This window comes from Carcharodon carcharias, chromosome 19 (genome assembly GCF_017639515.1).
Source record: "Carcharodon carcharias isolate sCarCar2 chromosome 19, sCarCar2.pri, whole genome shotgun sequence".
In the NCBI taxonomy this organism is placed as follows: domain Eukaryota; kingdom Metazoa; phylum Chordata; class Chondrichthyes; order Lamniformes; family Lamnidae; genus Carcharodon; species Carcharodon carcharias.
In genome coordinates this window covers 90,544,470-90,560,378 of record NC_054485.1, presented here as the reverse complement: position 1 = coordinate 90,560,378, position 15,909 = coordinate 90,544,470, and the positions used below count along the sequence as shown (strand labels likewise).

The 15,909-nt window shown below is 39.9% G+C and overlaps 1 protein-coding gene across 5 annotated transcripts in view; it reads left to right on the top strand.

The window, feature by feature from the left end:
• Positions 1-85: 85 nt before the first annotated feature.
• The window catches only part of ppp1r10 (protein phosphatase 1, regulatory subunit 10), a 29,601-nt gene continuing 13,777 nt past the window's right edge, over positions 86-15,909 (top strand). Inside the window, exons 1-10 of one of the 5 annotated variants that reach the window (XM_041212721.1) lie at positions 86-284; positions 452-853; positions 4,941-5,050; positions 8,766-8,884; positions 10,590-10,676; positions 11,571-11,706; positions 12,759-12,810; positions 13,445-13,525; positions 14,678-14,878; positions 15,348-15,447. In XM_041212721.1, the coding sequence (XP_041068655.1) occupies positions 5,036-5,050; positions 8,766-8,884; positions 10,590-10,676; positions 11,571-11,706; positions 12,759-12,810; positions 13,445-13,525; positions 14,678-14,878; positions 15,348-15,447 (791 nt within the window). In that variant the 5' untranslated portion in view covers positions 86-284; positions 452-853; positions 4,941-5,035. Of the gene's footprint in view, positions 285-451; positions 854-1,522; positions 1,842-4,940; positions 5,051-8,765; positions 8,885-10,109; positions 10,192-10,589; positions 10,677-11,570; positions 11,707-12,758; positions 12,811-13,444; positions 13,526-14,677; positions 14,879-15,347; positions 15,448-15,909 lie in introns of those variants that run through there. The other 4 variants (XM_041212722.1, XM_041212725.1, XM_041212723.1 and 1 more) reach the window with 4 other exon arrangements.

Here is a 15,909-nt window from a genome sequence, read left to right as displayed (position 1 = left end):
ACCATTACATAATAGAATGGGGGAAGGAAATTAAAATCGCAAATTATATTTTTCCTGGGCTGATAATGACTTATCGGTGACGGTCGTGCCGGAAAAATAAAGAAACGCAAGTCGGCGTGGAAAACAAAATTGAGAAAAAGTTGTTGGTCAAGTTGCCAAGCAGCCAATCAGATTCAAATCCTAACGGCCTGTGCCACGTGATCTCCCGCCCAACTGTGACGTCCGCATCCTGAGTATAAAAGGCAAGACGCAGGCAGCTACGCCATTCCAGCCTTTGGTTTGAGGTATGTGTGCAGGGGGATGGGATAATTGGTAAAAGGTGTTTTTTTTCCCGAAAAAAAAATTTAAAAATTTAAATTTTTCGCGTAGAGCAAGTTTAAAAAAGCTAATTAACTTGATTCCTTGCTTGTTTGCTTAACCTTGTTCCTCTTTGTCTTTTTCTTTCCTCCAGGTTTTTTTTTTCGCTGAAGACGACGGGGGAAGAAGTCTCTTGTTCTGTGTGTTGTGTGTGTGAGGATAACAAAAAAAACAGCCGCACCTTCAAAACAAAATTCCTTTTCATGTGATTTTTTTTTTGGTCAACCTTGGGACACTGAATCTCCTGTTTGTGCTCTTTTTAGATTTTTTTTTTCCAAAAAACAAAAAAAAAGGAGAGGAGTTTGCAATTCTTGCGAAAGGCGACAGATCAGCAAAACAAAAGCGAAAAAATATACTCTACCCCCTAATAAGCTCCTTTTTAAAAAAAATTTACAAAAATAAGTCATGAAAATCTCTTTAACAAAACAATTGTCAACATTGTGTTGTGTTTGCACATAAAAAAAAAGCTCGAGGCGCTGTCAAGGAGAGTTTGATAGTAAGTTTCGCTTTTTGGCAACGAAAAATGGAAATTAACTTGGGAAACGGGGTGGGGGGGGGGGAGGAGAGGGAAGGGAGGGCAATGAAATTAACTTTTGTGTGTGCAGTCTATATAACATTGAAAGGGTATTTTTTTTTAAGTTGGTGGACGGGGTTTGGGTGGGGTGGATGATGGGGAGAGTGGGGTGGCCGTGGGGAGGAATGTCTAGCAAGCGGAAGTTGAGCAGATATATAATAGATATAAATTATAAAACCCATGAGCTCACACGCACAAGATTATAATATTAAGCCTTTTTTATATATGTACATAAAAAAAGGAAGTGGTAATAAAAGTTTATTCTTTGGTTGCTCTGATGTGCGTGTGAGACCAGAAAAAAACTTTGGGGGTGGGTGGTGGGGGGAAAGAAGAGAAAACGTGGTTTTTCAGATTGAAATTGATCATAAAAAGAGGCGCGCAATCTGTAAATAAAGATTGCTGGAAATAATTCTCCCCGGGGGGGGAAAAGGGAGGGTGGAAGGAATAATTTCTGGAAGAGGCGAAAAAGGGCGAGTTTCTTTTTTGTAAGTTTTTCGCAGCAGGCTGTTTTTTTTTATAATATGAAAATGTCTTTTTTTCATTCTCTTTTTTTCCCCCTATCCTTATCCTCGCTCCTCCATTCGGGTGCCTCCCTAAGATGGCGGCTGGTCGTCTCTTGGTTCTTAAAATGGCGGCCTCTTGTCTCTTTCCGCCTGTTATTTTTTTTTGTTCGTTCTCTCCTCTCTTCCTCCTCCACTGGAGATCAGGGCGAGGCTGGATGACATCAGCCGCTGACTCCACCGAGGTGACGAAACCTTCAAGCCTCTCTCCACCCCTTCTCCACCCCGCGTTCAGCCTCTTTCGAATGGATTCCAGTGGTGGAGGAAGGAGGGAGGGTAACAAAAGAGGGAATGCAACGCCTGTTTGTTTCTCCTGAATTTCATGTCCTCCTCCCCCATCCAAAGTGCAAGTAGGCTGGAAACCGCTTTTGCTTCGATTAGAGATGTTCTTTCTCCCCCCCCCCCCCCCCAAAAAAAATATTCCCCTAACAAGTCTTTGCATCGTATGGAGATGCAATGCCTCTTCCCGCCACTGCACCCCCTCAAAAAGTGTTGCAAGTTTTTTCTCGTTACCGTCTACTTACCTAGACTTAGATGGGAATTGCTTGCTCCGTGTGGAGGTGCTTTGCTTTTTATCGGCTCTCCCGCGACAAGTGTTGGAAGTTTTTTTTCTCTCCCTTAACCTTACTGCTCCCCCCCCACCAACCAAAGCACGTGTTGGAATTTTTTTCTTTCTCTTTCTCTCCCCCCCCCCCCCCCCCCCCCCCCAAAAGACTTGAATGCAAACTTTGCCAGCACCCCCAACCCAACCATGCGGAACTCGTGTGTTGGAAAATTAATTGCTTTTCTTTCTCTCGATCTTCAAGGAGTCCAGGACTTGCTTTTTTTGTAATGTCCAATTCATTATGTGCTTTGGAGGACTTGATTGATGCCTGGGTTGTAAGGGGTGGGTGGTGCCACTGTTTCAGTTTTTGAAAAAAAAACTTATTTTAAACAGATTTGAATAATATATTCAAACCGGTTCATCCCCAGGGGCAGTGTAGGTTTTCTTTAAAGGCATCAATCAACTTCTGAATCAAATTGATTTATGATTTTATGTCGTGGAGAAAGTACCTGTAACCATGTTACCACTGGGCCGTATGTGAATGGATACAGTCCATAACTTAATGATCACTGTCTTCCATAATAGGTACATAATTCTTTGCAGCGAGCATCTTCATATGGAAAGCGTTAACTTTTCATATAGGAGTTAAGTGCCCATGCCTGCACGCTTTTGTACTGTTTAGTTTCCCAGCACAGTAGGGCTGATGAATAGGGGTTGGTGAAGCTAAAACATCCTGCACTTTTTAAAAAAAAACTCATCACAGGGACAGCCACATGCAAACTGGTAAGCAAACCTTTCTGACCTTAATTGCATTTCACGACTTCATTGCTTTCTTGAACGAGTGTAATGTTTGCCATTCTGCAAAAATCCATGGTGAAATATTCGATACATGCATGCAAAAGAGGCTTTGTCGACATTGTTCCAGTGAACCACACAAGAACTTGTTTCACGGTCAATTTTCATGCCTGAATTATCCATTGGTCGCCACGCCTTCCATATGGTGATAGAATAATTTAAAAAGTATAATTAAAATTTTAAATTCGTAATATCTTAAAATTGCTTTTAAATAACTTTTTTCTCATCTTGAGTACTGGTTGAGGTTTTTAGTAGCAATTGTAAATTATTTAGGATTGGCGGGGTTATGTTTGAAATTAATCTGGGTTAGCAGTCCTGCGGGTCACAGCCCGAATTTTGCAGTGTAAACTCTACACGGTTAACAGGCATTCAATTCAATTTTTAACTCGGACTTTTTTCTCTTTTCCCTTAGTGTATTAAGGAATGACGTCAGTGCCCCCAACCGTGGGGCAAATTTCCTCCGCTCCCTTCCCCCGCCCCCATGTCACACTTGATTCTGAAAGTGTTGAGGGGTACTGCAGATTCAATTGGAAGGGCAGTATAAAGAGTTTTGATTTCTAATGCGAAGATGATATTCGCAGCCGGTGTTAGCTCTGGGTAAAGTAGCAATCAAGCCCTGCTATTACTTATACATAAAGGAAGGGAGGTAGGTCAAGAGCACTACATTTAGTGTGTTTTCGGAGATATGAACTTGAGACCAAAACCCACGCAGCTAAGATAACTTCGGTATCTTGCTGACATCTTGAGATCTACACAATTGAATAAATTAATCTTTGCATTGTTCCCCTCGAGGTTGGCCCAGTGGTAACATGTTCAGTGATACTTAATGCATTTGTGGAAAAAATCCCTGGTTAATATAAGTGATTTAGACCTTTGTATACATGTAGAATTTCACTGTACTGATGTACTATAATGCACTTTTACTGAGTGGGTATGGGATGAAAAATGTATGTAACCATATATAAACTGGTTTCTTGCACTGCCTGCTATACCTGATCTATGTGCAGTATATTACAGGAAACCAGTGCTTGGTCTTTGCAATGAATGAGTTGCTGAATTCATAAACTGGTCCCTGAACAGTGTTCCTGCAATTGGGTGACATGCTGATTTTGAAGGATTTTGGGTTGTCCTCTAGGAGTCGAGTTTAGTACTGTTGGGGTAATGGAATCCATGTAATTTAAGCAAAACACACTTTTATGATAAAAACCTTTGATAAAGGTAGGTGGCATGTAAACCATGTAGCCATTTGAGCACAAGCATTTGTCCACAAACAGTAACTCCCTTGTGAATTAGCAACTTAACAAAACCTGCAACGCACCATCTTGCCTGAACAACTCAAATGAATTCCTTTTATCAGCACTAGCTCTAACTGCAATAACATGAGTGTTTAGCTAGCTAAACTAATTGCTCTATTTGCTCCAAATAATATTTTCTAATTATAGTACAAAATTACCATAAGTGGTATGGTTGTTTGGCATCATTTTTATTGGGAACACTATCCAAACCTGTGCACTGAAACAAGTGTTCATGCCTTTGACTGCCAAAGCAAGTTTTACTGCAGGTTCTAGACAGCTTGAGGGTAACACATGCCAGTCTTCAGGAGCAGTGCTTAACAGCTATAGGGCTGTATATACCTTGAGTACTTTTTGGGTTCTAACAGTCAGCTTTAAATAAAAATCTGGTCAGCCTGAAGTAAGGTGCAAATGTAATTTGCCCTACTGTAGCAGACCATAAGGCTTTTCACTTAGACTACATTGAACAAGGTAAACAATTTAGGTTGCCAGGCAGTTTTTCATTAAGCTTCTTAAGGCAATTGGCAGGAGGGTAAGTTTTTTTTTTTACTTTCTAGTAAATGGATAAAAATAACAGACTTTTAACATTTTTGTAAGGGCTCAAATCATTATTTTTTATTAATTACCCTGTCTTCTGTATTGGCTATTCTGACTAAAGATTTCGTGTCAGTTTAAACATTTGTTTCCATATGCATTTTTAATTCCATTAAATACCATTTAACAGATGAAGCTTAACCCTTCAATGCTGATACTTCTAGTTTTGGATGCAGATCTTTCAGAACACTCAGGAAACAAAACCCTCCGTGGACTCGGTATACGGTTGTAGGATAAGTCGATTGGATTCAGGATTGTAATGGGAATCAGACTTGTAAGCTTGTTGTCTTTTAAGTAGACTTGTTCCTGAGCTACTTTCATGGGTTATAAGTAATCTGTAAAAGGTTTGAGTTAGTTGCCTAAAATGGCAGTAGGTCTCAGTACCAGAGCTCTTCAATATGCTAACAAAGCCCGTAAAAAACCTACACTTTGCAGGTTATTTCTGACCCTTTTGTCCTGTTTTAACTAGCCTGTTCAGTTTGAATTTTATGGATCTGAAGTTCTGGAAAGGTTCATACACTTGGCCACTCTCCAAATACCAACAATCTAACTTGATATATAAAAATTAATGACTTTCAGCCCACAAAGGTGAAGTTCAGATTGTTATTTTTAGCTCAATACTGTACAAATCAATCTAGCTTAAACTAACCAAGTACTTCAGAGCTGTTCAGAGTACAAGCAGGCTTTACTAATGTGCTGGACACTTGCACAAACTGCATATAAATCTGCATAGTTAACACTTTCCAGTTGAAGCAAGCATACCATAAGCTTTGCATCCCCATGCTCCTATCTCATTGGCAGCAATTTGAAATCATCTTTGCTGCTCAATGATTGTAGGTACAATATTTTTTAGAAATTACAAGGTACAATTGAGCACCTTGCTGCAGTAGCTGCTTTCAAAGCTGAAATTCAATCTTGTGCAGCAAGGCTATGAATGTATTGTATTTCTAGCAAACACAATAATGATATTACCATTAATTACCCTTGAAGCCAATTAACATGGGTCTTTAGGTGGTGTAGCAGTTGGAGTGCAGTTTTTAAACACCTGACGGTATTGTCAGGGGCCAGTGGGATAGATGTCTAGAATCCCTCTAGGGAGCATTTAATAACCAACCTCCATGGTACTGGATTCTGATTTTCCTGTGTTCACAACTTCTTTTACAACCAGAGGATATTCCATTCAGAGCACAGAAGCATGTGCTTGACTTTTTTTACACCTCATTCATGTGGCTTCCTATTGCAAATGCAAAGCTTTTGTAAGCAGGTCGCAATGTTCTGGTCCTCTGCCAACTTGTATGGGCATGATAGTTGAAAGATATAGTTCTGCTTTGAACTTGGCATAACTGTCTCCCAATGAATCCAGAACACTGATGCCAAACTACCTGGCCCCTTTCTGGGGAGAGGGTATTTGGGCTCCACGCTTGTCAAACATTTTATAGAATGATCAGAAGTCCAGTTTGAGTACCTGAGCACTTTCTCAGGACATGCAGTATGTTTATAAGGCAGGTTAATGTAACCAAAATATTGAAGTTGGTGGGTATTTTGAAATCTTTGTAAGCACTATTGCCGACCTTTCCTTTTTACTTTGTAGCAGTAAGAATATTTTTTGAACTTGACACAAGTTGCTGCTCAGATCTATACTGCATTTTTTAAGACTGATCAACTTGTACATGATTCAGTTATCAAATTTAGCAATGCAGTACTACAGAAACTGCCTGCCTTATGAACTGGTCAATGACTTAAGCATTTACTTCATGTCATAGGAAGATTTTTAACTTGCAAATACAGAATACATTATAAACCAATATTCAGGAGTTTTGCACAGGCTGCCCTTCAAATGAGAATGATGCAACCAAATTTTTGACCTTTTTTCAAAATTTTAATTTTTCTCCTCCGCCTTTGTCTCCCAGACTTGTGGACCTTTGCTGAGCAGGCAGCTGGAGATATGCACAACTGACTATACTCAGCTGGTAGCTGATGCTGAAGTGAATACTGTCATTCATTTGCCTCTTCCAATTCCCTTGTTATGTGTTCTCACTCTGGACCTGGCCTGCGTGGGGCCGGAGAGGAGTCGGCAAGATGTGCAACGCTGTCTGCAGGGAGCCAGGTCAACTGCAGAGCCTGAAACCAGACTACTGAGACTGTGACAGGCCATGTCATCCCACTACATTTCCTCGGTGGCTTTTCACAATGATTTTTAGTTGGGAAAATGACCAAATATATTCAACTACATGTTTAAAACATGCTCTGCCCACCTGGCTCCTGCACAACATACCTTTGCCCACAAGTGATTACAACACTTAAATATTGTGACCATCTTCATCAGTGACAGCTAATGCATCTGGCTTTTGTTCCCTCTCTGGCACTGAATTTTCTGTTCCACATGAATAGAAGGAAAAACTAAATTTCAGTGCACTTTATACCTTGTATGAATACTGCCTGTAGGTTAACTTGCCCTCATTGTGGCAGTTTATATGGTTATAGACTCCAGTAGCTGCCCTGGCTGACAAAGTTGGAGTTTCCTTAGGGGTGGTCGGGGCAGAATTCTCTATTATAAGGAATGTCTCTTATGTTTCTCCCACCTGTCCAAAAACTTGTTTGCTCCTTTTCTTTCAATCATGAAAAGTCAGCAAAGCAGAAATATTGTACAATGCTCCAGCAGTCTAGTAAGCACCTTATTCACACGATATATAAACTATCGGCACTGATATAATTTTGCATTTTTGAAGATGTTAAGCAAGACAGTGGGGCTATTGCAGTGACTTAGAACTTCAGCCAATGCTAAATTTTTTATCAACACAGCTATTTTTTATTAAAATAACATTTGAACTGCTTTTAATTCCAAGAGCACCATCATTAATTGTAGGAGCATTGCTAAGAGTCCTGTGTGAAGCCATTAACAATGTTACATAGTGGCAACATATGAGTGCCTTCTGATGCAAAACCACACACAATCCTTGCTATTGTGATTTTTTAAAAAACTTCAGCTGCTACCTCCCACAAACTAGTAAATATCTGCAAAAAAGGTTCTGTAATGACATCAATTATTGTTTTATTTAGCCTATCTGCCCACTTTTTTATGGAAACTTCTACCTTGTTAGACAACAGGCAGCCATAATTTGAAGGCCAGTAGCTGGTGGGGTGGGTATAAAGGTGGCATTTAGTGAATCATAGTAACTTGGATGCTATGCCTCCAATTTGAAATAAATGGTTTTATCTGAGCACTTTAACTGAAATAGTTAAAAGTGATTAGGGTACAAGTCTAGAAAAAAACCTGCCTTATACAAAGCAAAGTACATCTTATTGTATATGGCATTAAGCTGGCAATAAACACATCAAGCTTAACCACAGAACTCTGTCATAGAGGGCTGTATTTCCTTTGTTTTTCTAAGTAGTTTGAGCTATTAGGTCTCTGGTTATTGTATCCTCTTAATTTAGGCCTAGTAAATCAATTTCTAAACTACTGGGTCATGCCTGAATGCAGGAGTTTGAATTGCATAGGCAAGTCTGTTCAAAGTAGCGAAAATTTTATATTGATAAGTGTTATGGCTTATGCCATTTTGGACAAATGCACGAAAAAGTTAATTTTACATTGGGAGTATAGAAAAGCAGATAACTGGAGCAGGAAGTTTGTGTTGGTGACCTGCCATTTTATGCATTTTACAAATGGTGCCAGTCATATCAACAAATTATAATTGCTGCATTTTCAGAACTAAAGTGATTTCTAGCATTCGGAAGGGCAGTGTGGGGTGGCAGGGATGACTAGGTTGTGTATCTTGCCAGACCACCTTAGGAAACTGCATTCTTCACCTTGCCAATTTAAATTATGCAAATAAGCAGTGCAGAAAGATTGCTGGACTGGGACTATACACACATTGATCTCTCAGTATAGAGGCTGTAATCAAATATTGTTCTTTAACTGCCTTTTTTAGCCAAAGGGGGAAGAATTAAAAAAAAAACTGACACCTTTCATGTCTCTTCTTTTTAAGGTAATTGATACAATGGGTTCGGGGCCTGTAGATCCAAAAGAGCTCCTGATAGGGTTGGACTGCCTCCTTGGTAAAGATGGGGAAATTAAAAGTGGTGATGGTGTCATTAGAATTTACAGGTAATCCTTCACTCTGTTCCAAGCAATTATACAAACACAAACACCATGTATCTTCCCCACTGTCCTCCGTTCATTACATTTTTAAAAATTGAGTAACATGCTATACGGTTTGCTGTGAATATATTAAGCAAATAGTGGCACTTTACCATATACGTGCTGAAAGCATTCAGGTGTTTTACCTGCTCGCTATCCTTTTCATGAAAGGCTGTCACTCTGTCAGCTTTTATTACTTCATTAATAGCGTTTGAGTATCTCTGAATGTGGGGCACCCATGTTGAAGCATGTGCCTACATTGTTGAGAGGTAGAGGTGGGAATGTTGTCCACGTTTTTGGGACTGCTGATTTTGGTTTTTTCTTGCTTATGGCTCATGCACTTGGGTACCTTTCTCAAGTAGCTACCCTGGTAACTGGCCATGAGCTATTCAGTTGGGCCCAACATGCACAATGGGCTATATCCAGTGATTTTGGTTGGGTAGCAGCCAAGACACGGGTCCTGAGCTGATATTTTAACCACCCACAATTGATTGTGGGGTATACACTACCGCCTTGGCTATGACTCAAATGTTTAGACCAAGAATTGTAACTAACTTTTCCTTCATATTAAAGTTTCATTTAAATAGGGTACATGAGTTTACTTACATAAGAATGATATGTCAGTTTTGTAACCCTGATCCCCTATGTTCCCCACTTGACTTGATATGTTCTTTCATCCTGGATGTCAATGAAATGAAAACTTTACATTGCTAAGGTTATGGCCTATGCCATTTTGGACAAATGCACGAAAGCTTTAATTTTACATTGGGCATGTAGGAAGAGTAGTTTCTCTCCCTTCTTCATTACAATATTTTTGTCCTACCTTGTTCATAACTATCAATGGGCATGGGGGAGCAATTTCAATGTAACTCATTGGATGGGAATCCCATGGGATCAGGTTTAATCAGCTCTAATTTTTTTCCCCGATGTTATACTCCATAATCTTCCATAGAGAGGAAAGTTAAGTGGGATGTATAATTAGCATTCCACTCGATCCTGCCAGTTTCCCAACAGGTGGATTTAGGTTAGCCTACTTGATTCTCCAGTAAAATAAAAGCAAAATACTGCAGATGCTGGAAATCTGAAATAAAAATAGAAAACGCTGGAAAAACTCAGCAGGCCTGGCAGCATCTGTGGAGAGACAACACACTGGAGTCGCATGACCCTTATTCAGAACTAAAGAGCCTGCAGATCCAAAAGAGCTGATAGTTGGACTGCCTCCTTGGTAAAGATGGGGAAATTAAAAGTGGTGATGGTGTCATTAGAATTTACAGGTAATTCTTCACTCTGTTCTGTGCAATTATGCACACATAAACACCATGTATCTTCCCCAATGTCCTCAGTCCTCTTTAGCTCTGAAGAAGGGTTATAAGGACTCTAAGCACTAACTCTGTTTCTCTCTTTGCAGATGCTGCCAGACCTGCTGAGTTTTTCCAGCGTTTTCTAATTTTCTAGTAATCTGGCTGCTATGTTTAGCTAAAACTTAAGGCTCTATATAGATACCATTATGTTTGAGTCGTTTCTCTTCTAATCCCATCCCTTCTAATCTGTCTGTCCCTTAAACACATTTTCTCATTTGAATAATGCTTATTCAGAATATATTTGTGACATATGTGATTCACTTCCAATCCAAAAGCTATTGCTAATTCTTTTCACTGCTTTTAATTTTCAGGTTAATGAAGGATGCGAAAAAGCTTGTAAGCAGATGCATGTACTTGAACATCCTGCTACAGACTAGATCGGAGGATATCCTGAATGAGTAAGGCTGATAGCTTCTAACTTACCATAAATGTCTTTGGCTTATTGACTATTTTCCCCCTCCATTATTACTTCAGTGTGGTGCTGTGACTCGAGGCCCGTTGTGCAAGCTATCATCCAACCTTTTTAGGACCTGCATATGCACCGTTTTGTTCAAAATTATAATATTTGGTCGACAAATTGTGCTAAGTAGAGAAATTCACAGGATTTGTTCCTGGTTTTAACCAGATCCTTTCTGCTTGCTGTAGGCTTGACCCATCCAGTTTGGATCCAGAGTCCTGTTTTCTGCCTATTCCCACTTCATGCACTTGATGCAATCAAGAAAATTTGAAACAGGCTGAGTTGTGAATAGATAGAGTTTGGAATAGAGTCACTATGAAAAGTCCTACCAGGGCAAATGGCCAGTGGCTCTTTAAATGCGAGTGGTCTCAAAGAGTCATCGTGTTGGCCTGTTCAGAATGAAGCACTCACCCCTGCGTCAGCAGGTTGTGGGTTCAGAAACTAAAGTGCTTGAGTGTGAAGTCTAGGTCAATGCCCCCCAGTGCATTACTTAGCAACCATGCTATATAATTGGAAACACTGTGTTTTGGGTGAGACCCTGAATGGTAGCCCATTGTCCAGTTCAAATAATTTTTAAATTAGAAAATGACAGTTTCTGAAAAGTTGCTACTAAATGGAGTGAAGGGCCTTGATCATCATGATCTCCCAATCTTCAAAGATACCACCTAAAATGCTAACCTATTTTATTTTCCTTGGCTGTTCACTGACTTACTTTGCATTGCAACTGCTTTCTGTTTTAGCCCACAGCCTGTGAATATCACGGTGTGCAATGTATTGTATTATGGATGTGTGAATGTTAGAATTCAGTGCCTTATGTTTATTTCTCTCCTTGAAGGTTCATCAATGTTGGCGGTTACAAGCTGCTGAATAACTGGCTGGCCTATTCCAAATCTACTAGCAATGTGCCATTGTTACAGCAGATTCTGCTGGCATTGCAGTTGCTGCCACTCACTGTGGACCATCTGAAACAAGTAAGTAAAATGCAGAGAAAACGAACTACAATGGGTGGTACAACTTTGGGTGGCTCTTGCCTTCAAGTGACAATGTCCTTGCTATTAAGTTATTTTCAACTAAACTGGGGAACAGGGGAATGAAAAATATTTCAATCTTGCATGGAAATAATGAGGGACTTCGATAGCAAGAATCAGAAATTGGAGGGGCTTAGTAACCAGAGGATGCAGATTTAAGTGATTGGTAAAAGAACTAAAGAGCAGATGAGAATTTTCTTGACATTGAAAGGGTGTCACAGATTCAATAGCAACTTTCAAAAAGGGGAATTTTGAGATATACTTGAAAATGAAAAAATTGTAGTGCCATGGGGGAAGAGCAGAGAGGAGCGGGACTCCAATTATAACCAACCTTTCAAAGAACTGGTACAGTGGACTGGCTGTATAATTCCAGGTGTGGAATTTAGGGCATTTTTTTCCTTCACCAATTCTATGCTTCATGTCACGTCACCATTTTGTGTCATGAGAGCCACGATTTAACATTCCAATTCCTAGTGCCTATTACATTGTAATGTTTTTGCTTTTAATAAATGTGGGTTTCTACTGGTTTCCATAAACTACTTTGGACATTCTTTTTAATTCAGTGTGTGTATCTTGACTCCCCATATCTAATTGACATTCTGTTGTAAAATATTTTGTTTAAAGTGCATAATGATTTTTATTTCCCATCTTCCTTTTCCCCAACAATATTTTCCCTTCGCTGCTGAAGACTTGCTCTGGTTCCACCCATCTTCCTTGAGTGCTGATGTTGTGTAAACCTAGCAGACTATCGGCCTTGAAGGTTATCACAATTGTGCCAAATTTTTGTCCACACTTCATATTTATGCTTGCACTGAATAACCATCTGCAGTGCGCAGATGTGGCTGACTTGTTTTTAGGGGTGGGATGGTATGGTGGTGTTACAAATGTTGCATTTTTGCATTGATATTTATGGGAGATGGGGAGTTCCAGAATTCAGAGTTGATAAATCTGACTAGCAAGTGTGTCTGTTTCACCTGGTCTTATTTCTATTCCAGAATAACACAGCCAAGATAGTGAAGCAGTTAAGCAAGAGCTTTGATGATGAAGGTTAGTTGTAATGCAAGCTATCTGCATCAAATTTGAAGAGTTAAAGTTGCATTTCTTTAGATCGCCAATATTCCCACCTTTCAGTAATTGTTAGGTACAACAAGTCTACAGAAATGTCGTGACCTGTGTATGTGTGTTTACACCACTGGTTGAGAGGAAGTAACAAATAATTTGTTTTTATGAACTGTTGCTTTAAGTTAATTTCATTGTGCCTTGCTGCTGAGTTCCTTGTTTAATTTTTGCTTCAGAGCTGTTTTAATTTATATACTTCTGACTTAATAAGTTTCTTGCCTTGCCTCAGCCCCCAAAATTCACAGGCAAATTGTCATTTGTCTATTGGGACATTGAGTGTCAGTGGCCTGACCATCTAGGGCATTACATTCAGTCCTGGTGCTACTCAGCTGACTGGTATACATTCGCTTTCCAAAGGGGTCAGTAGGTAGCAGATGGAAGTTGAGCATTGACTAATTTTCCATTCTTCAGCTCAATTTTTAGTGATCTAACCGTTTATGTTTGTGGAATAGCTATTAACTGGCAGTGCCCTTAGGTATAAGCAGTGGCAGTTAGTGGTGCTTGACCTGGAAGTTATGATATCATTATGATTCTTCATTATTCCTTTATGATTTTGTTTCAGAACTCAGGAAGTTGGCACAAGTTCTGGTCAACCATTGGATGACTGTAATTCGTTCTCAGAGCACAGGTCCTGGTGTGCAAGGTACCTTTTGATTATTTGTGTTCAATTGATTTGTATCGGTTCCTAGTAATCCAATATCTGACACAACATGTCTCCCTTGATAACATTACAGTGAATGTTTTTTTAATATCAGTTTAGAATCCCCCAAAATAACTTACCGCCTGACCCCCTAAAGGCATTTCTGGTGCAATTCTGCAGATTACCTTCCAGTGCTTTGTGACTGTTTTATTGCAGCTGGCCTTTGTTTCAGCAAATGTCCCTACATCCATTGTTGTTTGATAGGACACTATTGAACAAAGGGTTTTTTTAATGTTGAATAATAAAATGTGCTTACTAAGTCTAGAGGCAGTGAAACTCAGTGTAAGGCTCCACCATTGCCCCAACTGTGTAAATCTACACACAGTCCAGCAATCAAATCTGGAACTTATCTAGATTACATGGCTTGTTTCCACTGAGCTGTACCAACAGTGACCAATATATTTGGAGGGTAGGGGTGGAGGTGGGGGTGGTGGGTCCTCCACAACTTTGTTGAAACATTCCTTTCTAAAAGAACAGGAGCATTACATTTTACTGCGAACATGTACCATTCTGTCTCTACAGTCTAAATTGTTTTTAAATGATAACTGACTAACTCAATTGAGAGTTAACTACTATTCAGATTGCACATCAAACTTTGGCTTTAAGTCAAGGGTCAGCATGAGGCAGCATACATTCTGTCTCTTGCATTTCTGTGTCTTGAGCTTTCTAGTATAGTGCAAATTATGCCATATTAAGCACAGTAAATTTGAGCTGGCACTTCTTATGCTGCTTTTAACAGATTAAGTACATATTTTTGTACTAGCAAGTGCAACGGAGAATGTATAAACTGAGATTTGCCAATCACAATCACCAATAAGTGAAATCTTTAGACATTTATCAGCTGTGCCTGGTGTCCATGTTCTGTGGAAGGTGCTTAGGTTTCTCATGCTGTTGGATCTATACCAATAAACATAAAGTGAAGCTGCCAGTTTAGTGCAAACAGTTTCTTGTGTAAATTGCTGTGCGTTCTTCTGACTAAAAAGGAAGGTTGATTTGGGCAGTGGAGATTTTTTATCTAATGTTAAATCCCCTGACTCTTGTAAGTAAAGAGTTTGATGGGTCAACTGTTTTGGCATTTTTCTTTTAAATCTGTAGATAAACAGCCAGAGAGGAAGAAGCGGAAAGATGACAAGAAAGATGAAGGCAAGGTTCGAGCGCCAGTTTCTGAACGAGTCCCAGATCCAAAATCGGACCTCCGAGTGGAGACAAAGGAGGAGGAAACGTTGGAGAAGAAACGAGAGAAGCCCAAATCGTTACGGACAACGGCACCCAGTCACGCCAAGTTCAGGTCAACAGGTGGGTATTCCAGTCATGGTGGCTATTCTTGTAATGCACACACCTCACATAAAACACTCCCTGTCCTAGCCTGAATACTTCTTGGAGAATACATTTTTTTAAACTCTTCTAGTGGTCAAGACTGTTCTTGTTTGGTTCTTCACACACTGGCTTAGTCCCATGCCAGATGGTGTACCTTATTACTGAGCAATTGGAACTTGAGAATGCTTGGTGCATGTTTATTTTTCCACAAGGTTGTGTTGGAACTTCATTAGGCTTAATCTAGTGAAGGAGATTGTGAACTTTAATAATTAAGAAGATATCACCCACTTCTACAACCAGAAAGGGGAACTACCCTAAGAATTGCAGATCTTGCCTTTTGTGATTCGGCTTGCTTTACTGTTACTGAGTTACTGTTGCCAACTGGTGACTCGTCACTTTTTTGTTCATAGTAATGTGACATTGACCACCTTCCTAACTCTCTTTGCAGGCCTGGAGATGGAGGTTCCCATTCTGCCAAAAAAGAGCTCCTCTGGCCCAGTAATTTCCGACAAGTATAACATCAAGCCAACGCCTCTGAAAAGACCAAGGTAAGATCACTTTGTAATGAGCAGCATCACCTAGTGTATTGCTAGAGGCTGCATAGTGGTGGGGTACAGCACCTGTAGCCATAGAGTGCAATTGGACACTGTTCAGGGAATCATGTGCGTGTGAGAAAGATGCAGCAACAAGTGATGTTTGGAGTGTGACTGCACTAGTGCTTGTGTGAATACTGGCTTAATGCTAAGTATCTTGGATCCTATTTTGGATTGGATTGGATGGATCAGTGAAGATTGTGTACTCTGATACTTCCAATAGACTTGAACCCAAAACCCTTGGACTGCTGTGTCAAGACTAAACTGCATCTTGTGGTTGAGCTCAGTAGTTGTGGTTCTCATTGCTTGCTTCTTCTAGGCTACTGTTCTCAGTCTAGAATCATTGTTGAAGCACAAAGAGGCCTTTTAATTCCTTGAGTCCATGCCAGCTCTCTGCAGAATAATTAAGTTTAGACC